Here is a 16,884-nt window from a genome sequence, read left to right as displayed (position 1 = left end):
AAGACCGACCGGCGCATGGTGACGTGCCACGACCTCGCCGCACCGCACTGCCCTGCAATGTTTGTTTTTTTTTGTGTTTTTCCTCCCGTAGATGCTGTGGATGCCTCTCTGCCCAGCGACCTGTCAGCTGACCTGCTGGGACTGGAGGTGGAGTCTTGGAGTCTGACAGTCAGTCCAGAGTTCTGCAAGCAGCACGACAGGCGCACTGTTAAGCGACAGGATGTGATTTATGGTGGGGAAGCCCTCCCACACACTCACATACACACACAGCATTATATATGTCCACTGCACGGCGCACACTGTGCCTCTAATTACACATTCCGTCCTTTGAGTGCGATCCTTTAAGGTAGTCTGGAAGAACTGCGGCCTTGGTTGAAGACATTTACATTTAAATCCTGATTTGGATTCCGTTTACCTAACTGAAAAGAGCTGCGTTGAAGGCATATAATAGACGAGCAAAGCGCCAAGTTGGAAGCACAAAAAACAGATGGATCACACAAACATCCCGCTCTGACCGAACTTGTTGAAAACAGTCGCCGGAGCAAATTCTGCGGCTTTGGAAGTTCCAGTTGGATTCACGCAAATTCCGTTTTTGCCAAAATGATTCCACCATCTGTAGAGGTTTATTGCAATTGCGAGCGAAATTACTCCCGACATCTGCAGCAGTAAACACGGCAACGATCACTGCTGGCCCCCATGCAGAGCTGATGCAGACGGAGCTGCACCACATCCAGACCCTGACGGTCATGTCGGAGGTGTTCAGGAGGGGCATGCTGGAGGAGCTGCAGTTGGATCTGGAGTGCGTGGCCAAGGTCTTCCCCTGTCTGGACCCCTTGCTGCTCTTTCACAAGAACCTCTTTGGAGCCATGCAGGACTGCAAGCAGGCCGCCACGCAACCCGAGAACCCCCGGAATTACCTGATCCAGCAGATTGGAGACGTGTTGCTTCAGCAGGTTGGTGGTGGGACACCCACATTGCGCTCATGTGACACCCAGCCACATATGTTTGTCATGCCTGTCATGACCCTTTTTCCACCCCCACTTAGTTTACTGATGAAAATGCAGAAAAGATGAAGCAGCTGTATGGAGAGTTCTGCAGCCATCACACTGAGGCTGTGAACGTCTTCAAAGAGCTGAAGCAGCAAAGCAAAAAGCTCCAAAACTTTGTCAAAGTAAGCTGTTGTCTATTGCTTTTCGATTTTTATTGAGAACTCGTGAAGAGCAGAGGTTCTAATTTTGGGTGTTTGACTCTCGGCTTCCAGCAACAGAGCAATAACTCTCTGGTCAGAAGGAGAGGGGTGCCGGAATTCATCCTGCTGGTGACTCAGCGCATCACAAAGTACCCAGTGCTGCTGGAGAGGATATTACAGTACACTCAAGGTACGTCGGCTTGACTGCGTCCTAAACAAACAATGATCACATGCGGTTTGATGTCTTAAAAGCTGTGGTGGCAACGGCCATGTGTTTCTCAACAGCAAAATGCTTGTGTGAAGTGAAGGTTTGAAGTCGTGTAATGTTATGGCCTTCTATGCAACTACTGTAAATACATCATCAACAAGAAACATCTTTTGTCAAAGTGATAAAATCATATAAACAATACATTTTATATCTCCGTCACGGCTCAATTAGTTGTCGTGCTCTTAATTTGCCGACTCTCGGCCTCTTCCGTGTCTGCAGAAGGCACTCAGGAGCACTCCGACCTGTCGGGCGCCCTGGCTCAGATCCGTGACATCATCACGGCGGTGGACCTGACCGTCAGTAAGCACGACAAGTGTCAGGAGCTGCAGGAGGTGCTGGCTCGGCTGGAGAACAAGAGCTTGGCCAAGCTGAAGAACGGCAAAGTGTTCCGCAAGCAGGACCTGCACAGCAAGCACCGGGATCTGCAGCACAAGGGCCTGGTCTACTGGAAGACGGCCACGGGACGACTGAAAGGTGCGCCCGCGCGCGTGTGTGTGTGTGTGCGTGTGTGCGTGTGTGCGTGTGTGTGTGTGTGTGTGTGTGTGTGCGTGTGTGTGTGTGTGTGTGTGTTGTGCTGTAAGGTTTTACCAATGAAGAATCACCTCACACATCTGCTCTGCTGAGGCATGGAGGAGTCTCATTGCTTTTCTATTGGCCCGTGCATGCCCATAATGCTTTGCACCTCAGTTGCTTACACAGCTCTAGCAGCGCAGAGCAACATGCTGGGTAGAACCAGGTGACACGTTTTGCGAAGCTGCAATTTTTCCATTCAGTTTTCAGTCTGACAAACTGTGGGAGCATTTTGGCTTCCCAGTGTCAATAAAATGAGAGAGAGGAAAATGTGGCTTCAATTTCAATATGCAGACACTGGCAGGCCGTTCTTTTCCTCCAGGTCTGTATTCGTCTCTTTATAGCTGCCAGAGAAATAAGAACTGCAATAAGTGTCACAACGGTGCAACATCACCACCGTGTGCAGCTTGCTCAAATTTGCTACTTTTTGCGCCGCAGATACCTTGGCTCTCCTGCTCACAGACGTTCTGGTCTTCCTACAAGAGAAAGACCAGCGCTTCATCTTTGCCGCCGTGGTGAGCTTCAAACTTCACAGCGCTGTGGAATCAGAGGCGCGGAGCCAAGCGCTCGGCCCGTTCCTCTCCATCCCTCAACCCGCCTTTCACGCGTATCTTCTGCTTTTTTCACCGCCAGGACCAGAAGCCTCCTGTGATTCCCCTGCAGAAGCTGATCGTCCGAGAGGTGGCCAACGAGGAGAGAGGAATGTTCCTGATCTCCGCCTCCTCGGTGGGCCCGGAGATGTACGAGGTTCACACCAGCACCCGAGACGAGAGGAACGCCTGGATGAAGCACATACGGCAGGCCGTGGAGAGGTGCGTGCCCGCCGCCGCGCACAGTGAATCCACTTCCTGTTTGTGTTGCCGCGCGTGCGTGCCACTCATTATCACCCCCGCCGGCCTGCTTGTCAGCTGCCCCGAGGAGGAGGAGGAGGAGCGCTGCGCCGAGACGGAGGAAGCCCGGCGAGCGGCCGAAGTGAGGGTGCAGAAACTCACCAAGTTCCAAGGTAAGTAAACATTCGTAGCCTGAGAATGTTCCATCCATCTGCGGTCACACTTCCGGCGGGGAAAGAAAAAACTGAAATAACATCAGCAACGCCTGGGTCTTGTGCAGAGACACTGCTGGGCCAGGACCAGCGGATCTGCAGCAGCCTGGAGGAGAAGCTGCAGCTCTACGCCGAGCTGACCGAGTTAACGCTCCACTCGCCTGAGCCTGTGCTACACCGCCACCTGCTGGTGCAGCCAGACACTGACGGCGAGACTCCGCCGCAGGCTTCTATGCTGCTCACGGCCGCTGTCAGAGAAGGTGAGCAACAATGTTTGTTTATTAAAAGGCTAATGGATTAAAAAGGGTTAGAGATTTCACATAAATGTTGCACATGAGATCACAAGAATCCCACTCTACCTGTTTTAACCTGTTGTTAACGTGTACAAATGGAAATAAATCTCTAATCTAACCTAATGTTATCAAGTTATTACTACCATTATTACATTAACATGGACATAAAAGTTTCACAGAATAAAAGTAATACAGACAAATCCTTTTTTTTTTTTTGCAGCAGAGAACCTGATCACCATTTTGCAGGCCCGTGACGGCCTGTCTGTCAACAACCAGAGCCCGCCTGTCCGAGGACCGGAGGGCTGCAGCTACAACAGTCACGGCAGCAGCGTGCAGGAATCTCCCTCCGAACGTGAGTCGCCAGCAAACTCTGTGCTTGTCCTCAATTTGGCAGACGGAGACGCCAACGTTGGGGTTCCACCTAAAAAGAACCACACGTGGCCCTGGTGCGTGGTGCAGGTTCTGACGACCCCCCTTCCCCTCCCTCAGCTGACTATCTGAGCACGCTCAGCATAAGCTCCACCTCTCTGGGCTCGGACAGCGAGCAGGCCGGACCAGACGGCGTGCTGTGGGGCTCTGCTGTCGACTTCAGACGAGGAGAGAACAAAGGGATGCTATCAAAGGTTCGGCTGTGCTTCCAACCCCCCCCCGCCCCCCCGGCCGGCGTTTCCGGGCCAAAATCAATGCGCATCAAAGTTCTGCTGCTAACACGCATGTTTCTAGGTGGCAGAGAGCGTCCAGAGCCTGACGCAGCTCCTCTACAGTCTGCAGGTGTGTGAAGGCGACGGCTCCACTGTATGAGAAATAGGACTCTAATCATTAGGATTCGTGATTGACTCATTAATCACCATATGGGAGTTGTATGTTACTTTTTGATCCGTATATTGATGTCTTGTCTTGTTCAAGCTCAGGGGTGACTTATCATTTTTACCTAATTATTTATGATTTTATGATTTATCATGATCGTGTGTATTCTGTGATTGTCTGCAGGCTGCCATAACTCTCCAAGACAGCTGCCATGAAGTCCAGAAGCTGTTTCTCCAGGAGGGAGAAGTACCTCCGCTCCGACTGAGCTTGGTAACAGTCGCATGACACACGTAGCAGACATAGCAGCTGATAGCTGTAACTTACGCACAAAGAAATGATGATGATTTACCCTTCTTGTAAATTCATTTTACTGAACTAGTCATTGGGTTTATGTCATGATTGACACATTCAGGAGCAGGAGAAGCAGAAGGCTGTTGATAGGAAGAAGGAGGAAGTAGAGAAGAAGAGCCTGGAGAGGAAGAGGGAGGAGGTGGATGAGGTGCAGAAGCGCCACGTGAAGCTGAAACAGGAGCAGCAGCGCTGGGACAAAGAGTGTGTGGCCAGAGAGAAGCAGCAGGTGAGCCAAACGGGTTGGTGATGGAGCAAATGAAATGCCGGAGCCTCTACTAATCTGAACCTGAGCCCGCACTGCACCTGCGTCCTGCACGGAGATGTTTTTTGTTTCATCTTTGGTTTCCGGCGATGCGTCAGGCCACCCTAAATACTCCCGCAGATCTTTAATCTGCAGGCCGATGGCTGTCTGAGGGTTTTTCTCCACACACCCACATTTAACAATGCTGAGGTTAGCCGAGGCCTCGCCCTTCTCTTTTGATTGTCCGCAGTGCCGTCAATGACAGCTGAGCGGACTTTCCACGTGCGCTAAATTTAACTCAACTGGTCTGTGAACATGCGAAAACGATCACGCCTCATTTGTTGCCGATTTTACCGGAAGGTGATTTGTCGTCGGTGCTCTTTCAACTCAAGATTATATTAAACACTGCAAGTGCCGGTAATTCAATTTATTAGCTTATTTAAGCATGTGTTTTTGTTGTATTTGACTAGATATTATTTTAAAGGCGCAAAGACTGGTTTCACTTTGTGACGCGCACGCCGCGGTTGTGCTGTTTTGGGTGCGCTTCCAGAGTGAGCAGGAGAGCGAGCTGGAGCAGCGGGAGCAGCAGTGCCTCCTGGAGGCCGAGCGGCTGCGCTGCGAGCGGGAAGCTCTGGAGCGGCATCTGCTGGAGTACCAGCAGAATCTGGAGCGACTGCGGGAGGGCCAGAGGAGCGTGGAGAGGGAGAAGGAGAAGGTGGAGGCCCAGCAGAGGCTCCTGCAGAGCTGGAGGCACAACAGGCAGAGCAGCCTGCCCGTCATGATCCCGCTGGACGGATACCAGGTAGGCAGATACCAAGCCGAAAGGACGACTTCTGGAATGCACCACCAGTCAAAAGTCTGGACGCATGAATTTATTGTCTTTTCTTTCATTCTCATGGCTATTGACATGGCAGTTTTGGTGTGTCCAGGAGGCGTGTCCAAACTTTTGACTGGGAGTGTATACTCAAGTCAAGAGTAGACATGATTGTAGTTTGTTTAGCCATTAATGAAACAATACATTTGTTGATCATTTTGGAAAAATGAAAAAGTTGTGACAGAATAGTCTGGACTGAGAACGCTCTGAACAGTGACCCCAAGGCAGAGGAACTCCCTCTAAATGACATCAGCGTAGTTGAAAAAGCTCCACTTCAAGCAAAAACAGGGATAATGTAATAAATGAATCATTTTGAACAGAATTTGTTTCTTTTAAAACATGAAAGTAATGTTAATATAAAAAAGCACATATTTATGTACAAATGTCAGGAATAAAAATAAACACTCAAGTAAATTACACATACCTGAAAAATCTACTTGCAGTAAGTACAGTCATAAAGTATTTCTCCTTGGTCGCATCCTGTGCTGCCACTGTGTGCAGGTCTCCAGCCACAGCCGCTCCAGCAGCCTCGACGGCAACTGCCCGGCGTACAGGAACACGGCGGCCCTGTTCACCTCCCTGCAGCATGGCCACCTGCGGCCCGGCGCCGCCGACGCCAACGACCGGCACCCCAGCAGCGTCCACTCGGCACCGGGCAGGAACCACGAGGGCCCGCCGCACGCCAACGCCAGCTACACCACTAATGCCGGCCTCAGCGCCAGCCTCTACAACAGCCTCAACACGCTGCTGAGCCAGGCGCACGGCAAGCAGCCCTACGCACAACGACCCCTCAACGACTGCAGCTTCAGCAGCGCCGTCTCAGCGCCGCCACAGAGGAACAACAGTAAGACGGGTTGCGTTGATCAGCCTCTCTGTGTTGTGTATTTATTACATTCCGGTCCTTACATCTTTACCATTACATTATTGTATACCTTAGTTTTTTTTACACAAAAAATTGTTGACATGTAAGACAAGGTTCTCCTGGTGTGAAAACCAAATGGCTTTTATTAATGTATTTATGGGCCATATGTTAAGCTTTTGCCAATACAAAAAGCATAAATCAAGCCAGATTTTACACACTGGACCTTTAAAGATTTGTGTGTCGCTCCCCTCCAGACTTCAGCCCACCCGCAGACAGGCGCTCCCTGGATCCCTGGGGGTCAGAGGTCAGCGGTTATGGACACTTTGAGGACGACTTCTCCTCGTCGCCCTCCCTCACGCCGCTCCTGCCCCCCCAGGCCTACCTCTCCCTGGAGGGACAGAACGGGGAGGACGTGGGCGAGGAGAACATCGTGTACCTCTGAGACGCAGGAGCGGCTCAGGTTCTGGAGAACTGGACCCGCCGCGAAAACGTCCGAGCACGTCCGAATGTAACGGAGCTGCGTCTGTGCTGAAAAAGGGAATCGGTGGAGGATGATTGTACACACTGTTAGACTACGCGTGCCTTTATCAGTGTTTGAAGTGGCCATGAATCTTCATGCGAGCAAAACATTTATCTGTAAGAAAAGAAATTCTTTATAAAAAAAATAATTTTAATATTTTCTGTATTTTTATTTTTATTTTTTGGCTCCCATTGCACTTTTTTGAGAGAAAAGGTACCTGCGAACTCCACAGACTGGGAGCTCCTGTGCCAAACATCAGGACATAAGTATTTCCTTTTATTCATGAGCACTTAAAACAAAAAATAAAATAGGATATTTGAAAATCTAAAGAAACACTTCTTCTAATTATGTACAGAGTGATATTTTTTCCATTGTGTGTTTTTCCTTAATATTGATAAGGAATTGTGAGTATCTCAAGGAAAGAAGTTACTGTCACTATTGTATAATTAATATGTGTAAAGTTGCATTGAAAGGCTCCCTATGCACAATAGGTTGAAAGAGGAACACACACACATACACATACACACACACCCTTCTCACAAGTGCCAAAAATCTTGATGATACTGTAACTGATTATTGTAAAGTTGGTTTTTTTTTTGTCAAATTTATCTGATAATTTATTGTGTGCAAATTGCTTAATGCACTGTAAAAAATATTTTGTTAATATGTTTTTGTCTCTTGTGTAATCTCTATAACCTGTCATTTGTGATGTGCCTTAATAATGTTGTGCTGTATATAAAGTTGTGATTATAATCATTTACATTTGTTTGTGTGTGTGTGTGTGTGTTTTTTCAGCAGTGGCTCAACCACTGACTCACAAACCTTCAGTTTGGCTGTTGCCAGAGTAAAATTATTTTTGTTCACATAAATTCAGAATATCTTTAAAAAAAAAAAAAAAAAACTTTAAATCTAATGCAGTGTGAGCGGTGGTTTTAAATTTTGCAATTTTTCCACTTAACAGGACCCTCATGTTGTTTATCTAAACAAGCAAACAAACAAAAACAACATACATAACAACATTTAGCCTTCTGTTTACAGCCTCCTGCAAACGTAATGTAGGTTACCTTCCGGCTTAAACCAATGTTTTGTTGGATCTTCAAAAAGGAGAGAAAAACAAGGCGAGTGAGTTAAAAACCTGACGTGTTGTGAACGCTTCTCACCAAACCAGGAGAGGTATTTGAACTGTGCCTCTTGTGACGTCAAACATTTCTAGTTTTCAGAACCGTGTGTAAGTTCAACCTTTGAAAATCAATCAATCAATCAATAAATCTCGTGAAATCACACGTGGTTTATAAGACGGAACAGCTTGTCGGTCGAACGGGATTGATTGGAAGTACGATTTGAAAAACAGGTCCATGAACGCACCGCGCGAGGGACGCGTTTTTAGTTGACAGTTGGCACGACGTGCAAACTTGAGCGCGAGTGAACTGCAGCAGCAGCAGCAGCAGCAGCAGCAGAGATGTGGCCGCCGGAGGTCCGGAACGGGAGCTGGTCGGTGGCGGTGGGCGGCAACCGGAGCACTTCCAAGGTGAGACACCGACACCCGCAGCAGCACCGCCGGAGGTCTCACACCGACCGGAAGTTACACACACACACACACACACACACACACACACACACACACACACACACACACACACACCGTTCCACACGCGGCGCCTTGATCCTTGTTGACACATTGTACGACTGAGTCTACGATTGGAGCTGGTAAACCAGCGCGCTGAGTTTGTGGAATTAAATGAATAATAATTAAATTGCATTTTTAGTCTCATGTCTTGACGTCGCTGGACAAACAGTTGCACACTTCCTGCACAGTTTCCCCATTTTTCTGCTGCTCCCCCCCCCCCCCCTTTCTGATTGTTTTCATGTCTTACCAAAGCTGTTCCTCGTGTGTCTATTAAGACACATACTTCACTTTTCTTACTAGGCTTCAGTAGCATGACAAAGTGCTTTGAACGGGGTCATCAGTGTCCTACATTTGGTCTGTGCTTTTCTCTCTCTCTCTCTCACACACACACACACTCACACACAGCGGTGTTTTGGCTTTCAGATGGTTGACCCAGATCTGCTCACTGGGCAGGTTTCACACACACTGCAGCAGCCAAACGGTGAGTCCTCTGCTGTTTCTCGTACAAATAATTCAAACCCTGTCATTTGTTGGTTTTTTTGTTTGTTTGTTTTTTTTTGGGGGGGGGGGGGTATTTTGGTTCTGACATGAAGCACGCATGAATGGTTGAATGAGTGGGTGGAGTGCCGGCCACGTGATACATATTTACATTTATCATTGATATTGCTAATATCGAGGTCACATCTCACGTCATTTGCCTCCTGATAAACCGGAGGAGCCACTTCACTGTCAGCACTGTGTGCAGTTTGTTTAGAGATGATTGGTCATCGAACAGCGAGGCAACGCAGACAGACAGACCGCTCATAGATACCTGGGTGAGTGAGGGTGGATGGGTAAAAAGTGCTTCAAGTGCACTGAGCGGCACTGACTGTCAGTTGCAGAGATCCTCTGCAGTAAACAGGCGACGTGTTTGCTTTTGCTGGAGCCTCTCCCAGCTGTCATAGGGGCGAAGGCGGGGCGGCACCCTGGACAGAGGGCCGGTTTACCGCAGGGACACACAGACAAACAACCAATCACATGCACACCGACGGAAAATTCAGAGTTTCCAATTCACCTCACATGCATGTTTTGGGAGTGTGGGCAGGAAGCCGGAGAACCCCGAGAGAACCCACGCAGATACGGGGGGGGGGGACATGCAAACTCCACACAGAAAGGTCCCAGGCAGGGAATCGAACCCACGACCTTCTTTCTGTGAGGCGGCAGCGCTAACCACAGCAGCGCTAACCACTTTATTTAGTTATATGTACAGTATATATGTGTGTGTGTGTATGTATGTGTATATATATGTGTATGTATATATATACGTTTGTGTGTGTGTATATATATATATATATATATATATATATATATATATATATATATATATATACATACACATATATATATATATACACATATATATATATATACATACATACATACATACATACATACATACATACATACATATTTATTTGTTTAATTATATACATATAATGTATGAAGAGTTAACCTCTGCTCTGTCTTTCTGCTGCGTCAGCGTTGCTGTCATGTATTCACTTCTCTTTTCTCCTCCCCGAAGCCTCTGCCACAGCTGCGGCGCGGCCCTCCGGCAAAGACGGCAGTGGAATCATCCACGGTGAGCAGCGCCAGCGGCCAGAGAGACGCGATCACACCCAGATAGAGCCGGTTTCAGTGGGGAGAGACCTGCTGGAACAGCAGGAAGAAGTTGTGACCTGCCTGGAATCAGTCGCGCTTCCCTGTTGCTGAGCTCCCTCCGTTCACTCCTGCACTCCGTCTCTCCCCCCCCCCCCACCTGTCAACTTCCTCATTCTGCTTCCTGCTCAACTGTGGTTTGGGAGCTTCAGCTTTTAAGCAGAGTCTTAAAAGCTGAAGCTCGGCGCCCGTGTTCCCTACAGATCACGGCGAAACCTCAGTGCCCCCCGCCCCCCCGCCCCCCTTGTTTTTCCTTTGACACACAACTTGTCACCAGCGAGTGGTTTTCCTCTCCGACTGAACAACGAACGACGTTCATTGGGAAATGGTTGCAACAGACGCACTGTGTCAGGAAAGCAGTCTTTCTTTTTCCTTTAGCAACTTTTTATGATGTCACAGAGGGCACCTACTGACAACAGGTGTTTATTCCACCCTATTTTTCTTTTCCACCCTTATGACCACTTGGCTTTCCAACAATGTGGAGGATTCAACAAAGCAAACAGTTTTAGCTGGAGGCTGTAAACACGTGGTTAAATGTACCCTTGTCTTTAGGTCTAGAATTGGGAACTTCTTAATTTTTATTTTTCAAAAACCAATTGCTCCAATATTTTCCAGGATAAAAAAAAACAAATAAATAAAACTGTGGAAACCGGCAGAGTGTGGGACTGTGGAAAAAACAGAACTCTGAATGACGCAGCTCAGTGACTCCTGCGTGCTGAGATGCAACGCATCAGACGCACGCCTGTTCAGAAAGGTGACTCTGTGCCATGTGATTTCAGGTGCCATCGCCGCCACCCTGTTCATCGCTCTCCTGCTCGTCCTCTACACCATCCTCTGGAAGTGCATGGTGTCGCAACCACAGCGGTACAGAACCAGCGCGCGGGCCGCCGCTCCGCTTTGTTCGTTACATTGACGTGTCTTCATTGATGGAAAGCGTCCCCCTCCCCTCCCCCCTCCAGGAAGCAGAGGAGGATCAGGCCGAGGCTCCGTCCCAAGAGTTCCGTGTGAGGATCCACTCTTTCTGCTGCGGCAAAAACTTTCTGCTCCCGTGGAGATAAAGTGAGCAGAGTGACTTTTACTGTGAATCAAGACGTCACTGAGGAGGACCCAAAGACTAAAAGTGGCTCCGCTGAGTCGAGGCGTCTCATCCAATCGGTTTCGGCTCCAGCGTCCACGTTAATGTGAACGTGCGTTTTTGTCAGGTCAGTTTTTGTGTGCGCGTGTGTGTGTTTTCCAGTAACCTCTGCAGGGATGAGGGGGTGGGTGGGGCCTGGGCTCATCCCACTGACCAATAAGCGGCATGCACACGTGTTTGAGTGACAGTTTTGCGGTTTATTCACTGCTACCGTTTTGCATGTTCCATGTTCTTTCCTCGTTCCATGACGCCCAATACGTTACAGTTTACAATTCTGAAAGATTAAAAGTACAAACGCGATTTGCAGGCGTTTCCATTGAACGGTGTAAAGGCTGTCTGAGTCCCTGTGGGCTTCATTTGGAGTTTGTTTTTTTTTTTTGTTTATTTTACAGTATATTTTAACTACCGCTAAAACTCTTGTACTCTTACTGAACTGTGACTTCTGTGTGTGTGTGTGTATTCTGTGAATGTGTGTGAATGTGAAGTATACACCTCAGAAAAATCAGAACACAACACAACCGCTGTCCTTTATGAGAAAGAGATTTATTTTTGCTCTACTTCAAAAGAGAAGCTTACACCGACTGTCTACTGAGATATTGCACAAAAGTTTACACAGTAAAAGCTTTAAGAGCGATTCGGAACACACGCACGCCGTACACACAAACACGCAACAGTGCTCACACGCAGGCACTCGACGTCAATGCAAGCCTGCGGATGTTGTGTATCGGCAAATCATACACACGTACGGCAGCGAGCGAGCAGAGGTCTATTAATACACAAAAGGCATCTCCATGACTCCAAGTGAAGAATCAACCAACCAAGCAAATACAAAGAGAGGTTGGGTGACAGTAGTAGTGGAGGGTGGGAACAATGTGCAGAGGAGTGTCTCACAATTACACTGGTATGTGACACCGCTTCTGTTATGTAGTCGGCCCGCTGTGGTTTTCTGAATAATCGTTACACCCAGAAAATACGCGATGCCAGCGTGAACACGGCCACAACAAACAAGGCTAAAAACCAACCGGTCAGTTCTCCAGGCCCTCGGAGGTTACAGCTTGGCCGAGGGCCCGCCGGGCTCCTGAACAGTAGAGCCTCAGACGACGATAAGACGACAGAACATTGAAAAGCAACTTTTAAGTCGGGACTTTTGCTTTTATCAAAGGCTTCGAGATGCGTCACTCATCCAGAGAGGGAATGTTTCAACATTTTCAATTCACACCAAGACGGAAAAACAGTGAAAGTGGGACAGAGTGTGTGGCTGATTCCGAAGGTTCAGTTTTGAAAATCAGTTTAAAATCACGAGTTACTCACTCACTGCCTTCACAGCAGCCAGCTGACGCCACAGTCCCTACACCTGTTGGGACTGACTCAGCCCTGGAACGAGAAAGTGACACACTGCCACCTTGTGGGCAACACGGGTTGTGTCTGCAAAGCCCCACCCCCGCTCCCAAAAAAGAAAGAATTGTGTAGTTTTTGTTCCACATTAAAATGAAGATGTTTCATAATCAATCTCGTCACAAGACGACACGCTGCCAAAATGATTCAGAAACAAATCGCGTTTAGGTTGAAAAACTGCATAGAGTCACTTTAAGGGAAACTAGGACCTTTTTTTTTTTTTGAGGCCAGACTGTGAGATTGTCCGTCTGCCAGAGTCCCCTTGCAGCAGAAGCACGGCCGTGGTTAATACTTTTCTTTTTTTTGTTTTTTTTACAAATGAAACCATCGAGATTAGACTGAATTCTGCACATTAGATGAAGACACGTCAAACAAACACCACCGATCGACGACATCACACAATTATGTCTTCCGCTGTTTGGTTTTTTTCCCCCCACGGCCGTTTGCCGTTCAAAAAGAAAAAAAAGAAAACAAATATTTAAAAAGAATTCAAACGTGTTAGTTCTTCCCCGGACCGACCCCCCCGTCGCTTTGTCAGCCACAGCGGGGAGGCGTCGCACTCGGACGGCCCGCCGCACCTCCCGCCTCTCTCTCTCTCTCTCTGATGGAAAGCCCCGCCGCCAGAGCTGACGGTGTCCGCTCCACCTTGTGTGTGGCGGCGGCCTGGCGGCAGGTGCATGATGGGAAGTCGTAGGAGAAGCGGGGGGGGAGGCAGAGAGAGGCGTGTCCACGAGGGGCGAGGCGGCGACGGCGGCATCACATGACTTCACAGCACGAGTTCTGCTTGCGAGCCTGCGGGGAGTCGACGGGGACACAAACATTCAGTCGGGAAATGAACTCCAACTCACAGCGAAAGGGTACGAAGTGGTCTCTGCACCGCGGGCGCTTCTGGTGTGATTCAGCCTTTAGAGGCAGACTGAGGGGTTTAAGGGTGGGAGGTAGCAGGGAGTGTGCACTCACGTTCTTGTAGAAGACTCTGGAGTGAGTGCTCAGGTGCTCCGACTTGGCCACCAGGTCGTCCAGTTTCTCCCCTCGCTGCAGGAGGCTCTCCATGGTGTTGTGCTGCGGGCAAAAGCGTTTCATCACCACATGGCGGAGCGACAACAAAAGCTCATCTTGAGAGCTCACACGCGCCCCCTGCTGGTATGAATGCGAGAATGCAACAGCAGGCGGTGCCTAGAGAGTGTTTGCATGGCTGTGAGTAGATGTTAAATGCCGATAATATTGCGCAAATGCGGAAAAGGTGCCGCGTCTTCTGAAATGTCACAGCCATTTACTCAAATGAAAAGTAGGATTGCAAAAGGACTGTTGATGCTGCTCAGTCCTGAAACTATTTTTTTTTTTTGGGGGGGGGGGGGGGGGAAACAAGGTAACAACTTACCAAAATGATCTTTGTCTCATCCAGCTCTGCTTGCACTTTGGTCATTGCATCTGCTTTTTTGGGGTCCTGAAAACAAAGACAAGGAAAGACGGTCACTCAGGATCGAGCCTTTGACAAATGAATGATCTCAGTAAAAATCTACTTTGCAGTGGGAGACTATGAAGAGCTGAAAAGCGAGTCACTTCTGAGCACACGTGTCTAGCTTAGCAGGCTTTGCAATGAGTCTGTCAGTGGTCTGCCCCTACTGTTGCCAAATATGTAGGAAAGCAAAGTATCGTGAATAACAGGGAGCGGTGAAAGGATTTGACAGAAGATGAGTGGAGGTCTTTCTAAAACCACAGAAAAGCTCACTAACGTACCTGGTATGAAGCAAGGTGAATATCTAAGCCTCTGTAATTGATAGTTTCAGGTTTACCAGAAGGCCAGTCTATACTGTCCACTTGCTTGGAGAATTCATCTAATACCTGAGAAAACAACAGCACAGGGACACCTTTAATGAACTGAAAATCAGTAGATAGAATAGAAGGTGGGCTCCTTTTTTAACAGTTTTTCACACCTTGTCCAGCAGCGTGAAACAAACTCTCTGTGGGTACTCCGAATCTGCAATAGCCACGGCTGCCAGGTTGTCATTTCTTACGTATACATGGCAAAGATACTCTGAAAGGAAAGAAAACAAAAACAACTTGTGAACGTAGAAATTGAATCTAAAAGCCTTAAAATGCTGCTGTGTGCACTTAAATGCGTTATAGTTAAATAATCAAGATGACATGTTAGAACAATGAATCCCACATGCATCCAATGTGCACCGAAGTTGCCTTTTTTTTTCTTAATATATAAGGTTCACAAATTCCTCTTAAGTGGGGAAGATTATATCAACTTTATAGCAAATTTAACCAAAAAGCTCTACAAAAATTTGTACATTTCTCTGACTGGACTCTTCCTGCATGTTTTACCTTGTTCCTTGACGGAGGCCCGACTTCCTTGTGATGATCGCTCTACAATCAAGGCACTGGTGAAGGTCATGAACTCTTGAACGCTGCAACAAAAACACAGCAGTCCTTGTTGGAAGAATATATACAAGTACAGCATACTGAACAAATGTTTTGTTTAGTGATGGAGAATCATACCTGGAGCGCTGAAAGAAGCCGAAGGAGGTGAGCTCGTAGGCCGCTTTGAGGAGGTTGGCTTTGGTGGCTCCTTTATGGATGATGCTGAGACTGTAGAGCTTCATGGTGTAACGGTTTCAGTTCTGGTCACTCGGGTCTGAACAGACACGATCACACGACCGCGATTACGTGCTCTAAACGGACACACAGGCACAATCACATGACAGCATTAGCATGATCCATAAGCCACCCTACTCAGCTACATTACCTACAAGCAACAAGGCGGCAATGCCAACTTGTGTGAAGTTCAGCTAATAGTCTATTAGCTCGAAATGAAAGTAGCCGCCCATTAGCCAGCTACCGGTAGCCGTTAGCCATTTAGTGACTTAGCACGACCAAGTTTTTGTCCTCAATATGAAAACGACCATACATTTTTGCTGATAGTAATGTGTACAACCAAAAGACTACAAGACGTTAAGGGCACAGTTAAACCAAGAAAAAGTAGTGAATGATTAAAAATCCGACGTCAACACAAAAATAACACTAGCTCAAGATGCTACATGTACTTTGTGAGGCCGGAGCTAACTCACCAAACAATTCCGCAACAATCCGTTTGTTTTTGATGAAAAAGAAGCTTCACTACGTTGTAATTCACGCCAATGCAACCCTCGGAATATGTAGCGAATTCATGAGGTAGTCTTAAGATAGTGTAGTAATATACAGTTAAAGAGTTGGCAAACGTTAGTTGGCAATCTTCTCCACGTCACGATCCCTGCACGGTCCTCCGGGGTAATAGCTCCGGTGGAAACAAATTCCGTCATTGTAGTCAGTTCCAGTCAAATCCTCCTAGTTCCCACGCTGGCTCTAAAGAGCTTTAAAAGGTCTGACAAAGGTACCATTAAAGTAAATAAAATAATATTTACAGGATTGTACCAATAACATTTTGGGTTGTAGGTAAAAACACAAACAAACAAACAAACAAACCAAAACACTGCTGAGAAATATTATTTTTGTGTAAACTCATCCATGGCTTCTTTCAGCAGGGTGTGTGCCTCTGTTTGGGTGACATAACTCGCTGTTATGTTCCTCTCTGTGGTGTTTTGTAGCGCCAGATCTAATTTCATTTAATTTATTTCTGACTCATGTGTGTCCTCCTATCCCACATCCTGCCTTCAAAACAGAAATCTCCTGTCTAGAAACACCGCTTGTATGGCTATGTGACCATCTATTGTTTGTTTACCTCACTGCAATGAGACAGTTTTAATTCCCGGTGAATCACGGTCAACGGACCAGAATTCCTGTATGTTCGCAGTCCCTCAATTCAATAGATCAAATTTAATACGGACAGATGAACTAAAATGGTGATGTTTTTCTTGCCTCGGACAACTTCAGTCCAATTGAAGTCAAAACACACATTTGCACTTTTCATTTTCTTTTTTTTCCCCAGAAACCCTGACACACACACACACACATGCACAATTAAAATTCTCCACTGTAAAACAATTACAGCTGCAATTATATTCCCAGG

General features: G+C 47.5%; 3 protein-coding genes across 8 annotated transcripts in view; 2 read left to right on the top strand and 1 right to left on the bottom strand.

Moving 5' to 3' along the window:
* LOC142893036 (rho guanine nucleotide exchange factor 28-like) overlaps positions 1 to 7,777 on the top strand; it is a 35,492-nt gene extending 27,715 nt beyond the window's left edge. For all 6 annotated transcript variants that reach the window (XM_076033260.1, XM_076033262.1, XM_076033261.1 and 3 more), the window contains 17 exons: positions 92 to 232; positions 703 to 953; positions 1,046 to 1,171; positions 1,262 to 1,379; positions 1,677 to 1,931; positions 2,466 to 2,542; positions 2,661 to 2,839; positions 2,936 to 3,030; positions 3,138 to 3,329; positions 3,583 to 3,714; positions 3,852 to 3,985; positions 4,086 to 4,133; positions 4,353 to 4,439; positions 4,582 to 4,746; positions 5,312 to 5,563; positions 6,137 to 6,479; positions 6,752 to 7,777. In XM_076033260.1, coding sequence (XP_075889375.1) covers positions 92 to 232; positions 703 to 953; positions 1,046 to 1,171; positions 1,262 to 1,379; positions 1,677 to 1,931; positions 2,466 to 2,542; positions 2,661 to 2,839; positions 2,936 to 3,030; positions 3,138 to 3,329; positions 3,583 to 3,714; positions 3,852 to 3,985; positions 4,086 to 4,133; positions 4,353 to 4,439; positions 4,582 to 4,746; positions 5,312 to 5,563; positions 6,137 to 6,479; positions 6,752 to 6,939 — 2,783 coding nt within the window. In that variant the 3' untranslated portion in view covers positions 6,940 to 7,777. The remainder of the gene's footprint in view (positions 1 to 91; positions 233 to 702; positions 954 to 1,045; positions 1,172 to 1,261; positions 1,380 to 1,676; positions 1,932 to 2,465; positions 2,543 to 2,660; positions 2,840 to 2,935; positions 3,031 to 3,137; positions 3,330 to 3,582; positions 3,715 to 3,851; positions 3,986 to 4,085; positions 4,134 to 4,352; positions 4,440 to 4,581; positions 4,747 to 5,311; positions 5,564 to 6,136; positions 6,480 to 6,751) is intronic.
* Positions 7,778 to 8,290: 513 nt separating this feature from the next.
* LOC142893034 (uncharacterized) lies at positions 8,291 to 11,888 on the top strand. The gene is made up of 5 exons (XM_076033258.1): positions 8,291 to 8,545; positions 9,068 to 9,125; positions 10,206 to 10,262; positions 11,119 to 11,203; positions 11,299 to 11,888. The coding sequence occupies exons 1-5, from the start codon at positions 8,477 to 8,479 to the stop codon at positions 11,345 to 11,347; spliced, it is 318 nt and encodes a 105-aa protein (XP_075889373.1). The 5' UTR covers positions 8,291 to 8,476; the 3' UTR covers positions 11,348 to 11,888.
* A 123-nt stretch (positions 11,889 to 12,011) lies between these two features.
* On the bottom strand, positions 12,012 to 16,184 carry ykt6 (YKT6 v-SNARE homolog (S. cerevisiae)). The gene is made up of 8 exons (XM_076033257.1): positions 15,947 to 16,184; positions 15,378 to 15,550; positions 15,204 to 15,286; positions 14,807 to 14,907; positions 14,610 to 14,714; positions 14,251 to 14,316; positions 13,830 to 13,931; positions 12,012 to 13,661 (listed from the first exon to the last, which is right to left on the bottom strand). The coding sequence occupies exons 2-8, from the start codon at positions 15,479 to 15,481 to the stop codon at positions 13,626 to 13,628; spliced, it is 597 nt and encodes a 198-aa protein (XP_075889372.1). The 5' UTR covers positions 15,482 to 15,550; positions 15,947 to 16,184; the 3' UTR covers positions 12,012 to 13,625.
* Positions 16,185 to 16,884: the final 700 nt, after the last annotated feature.

Source organism: Nelusetta ayraudi, unplaced genomic scaffold (genome assembly GCF_046127955.1).
Source record: "Nelusetta ayraudi isolate G7.1 ecotype Tasmania unplaced genomic scaffold, CSIRO-AGI_Nayr_v1 ptg000041l, whole genome shotgun sequence".
Taxonomy (NCBI): Eukaryota; Metazoa; Chordata; class Actinopteri; order Tetraodontiformes; family Monacanthidae; genus Nelusetta; species Nelusetta ayraudi.
The sequence above is the reverse complement of the archived record's forward strand: the minus strand, read 5'-3'. Positions and strand labels throughout refer to the sequence as shown.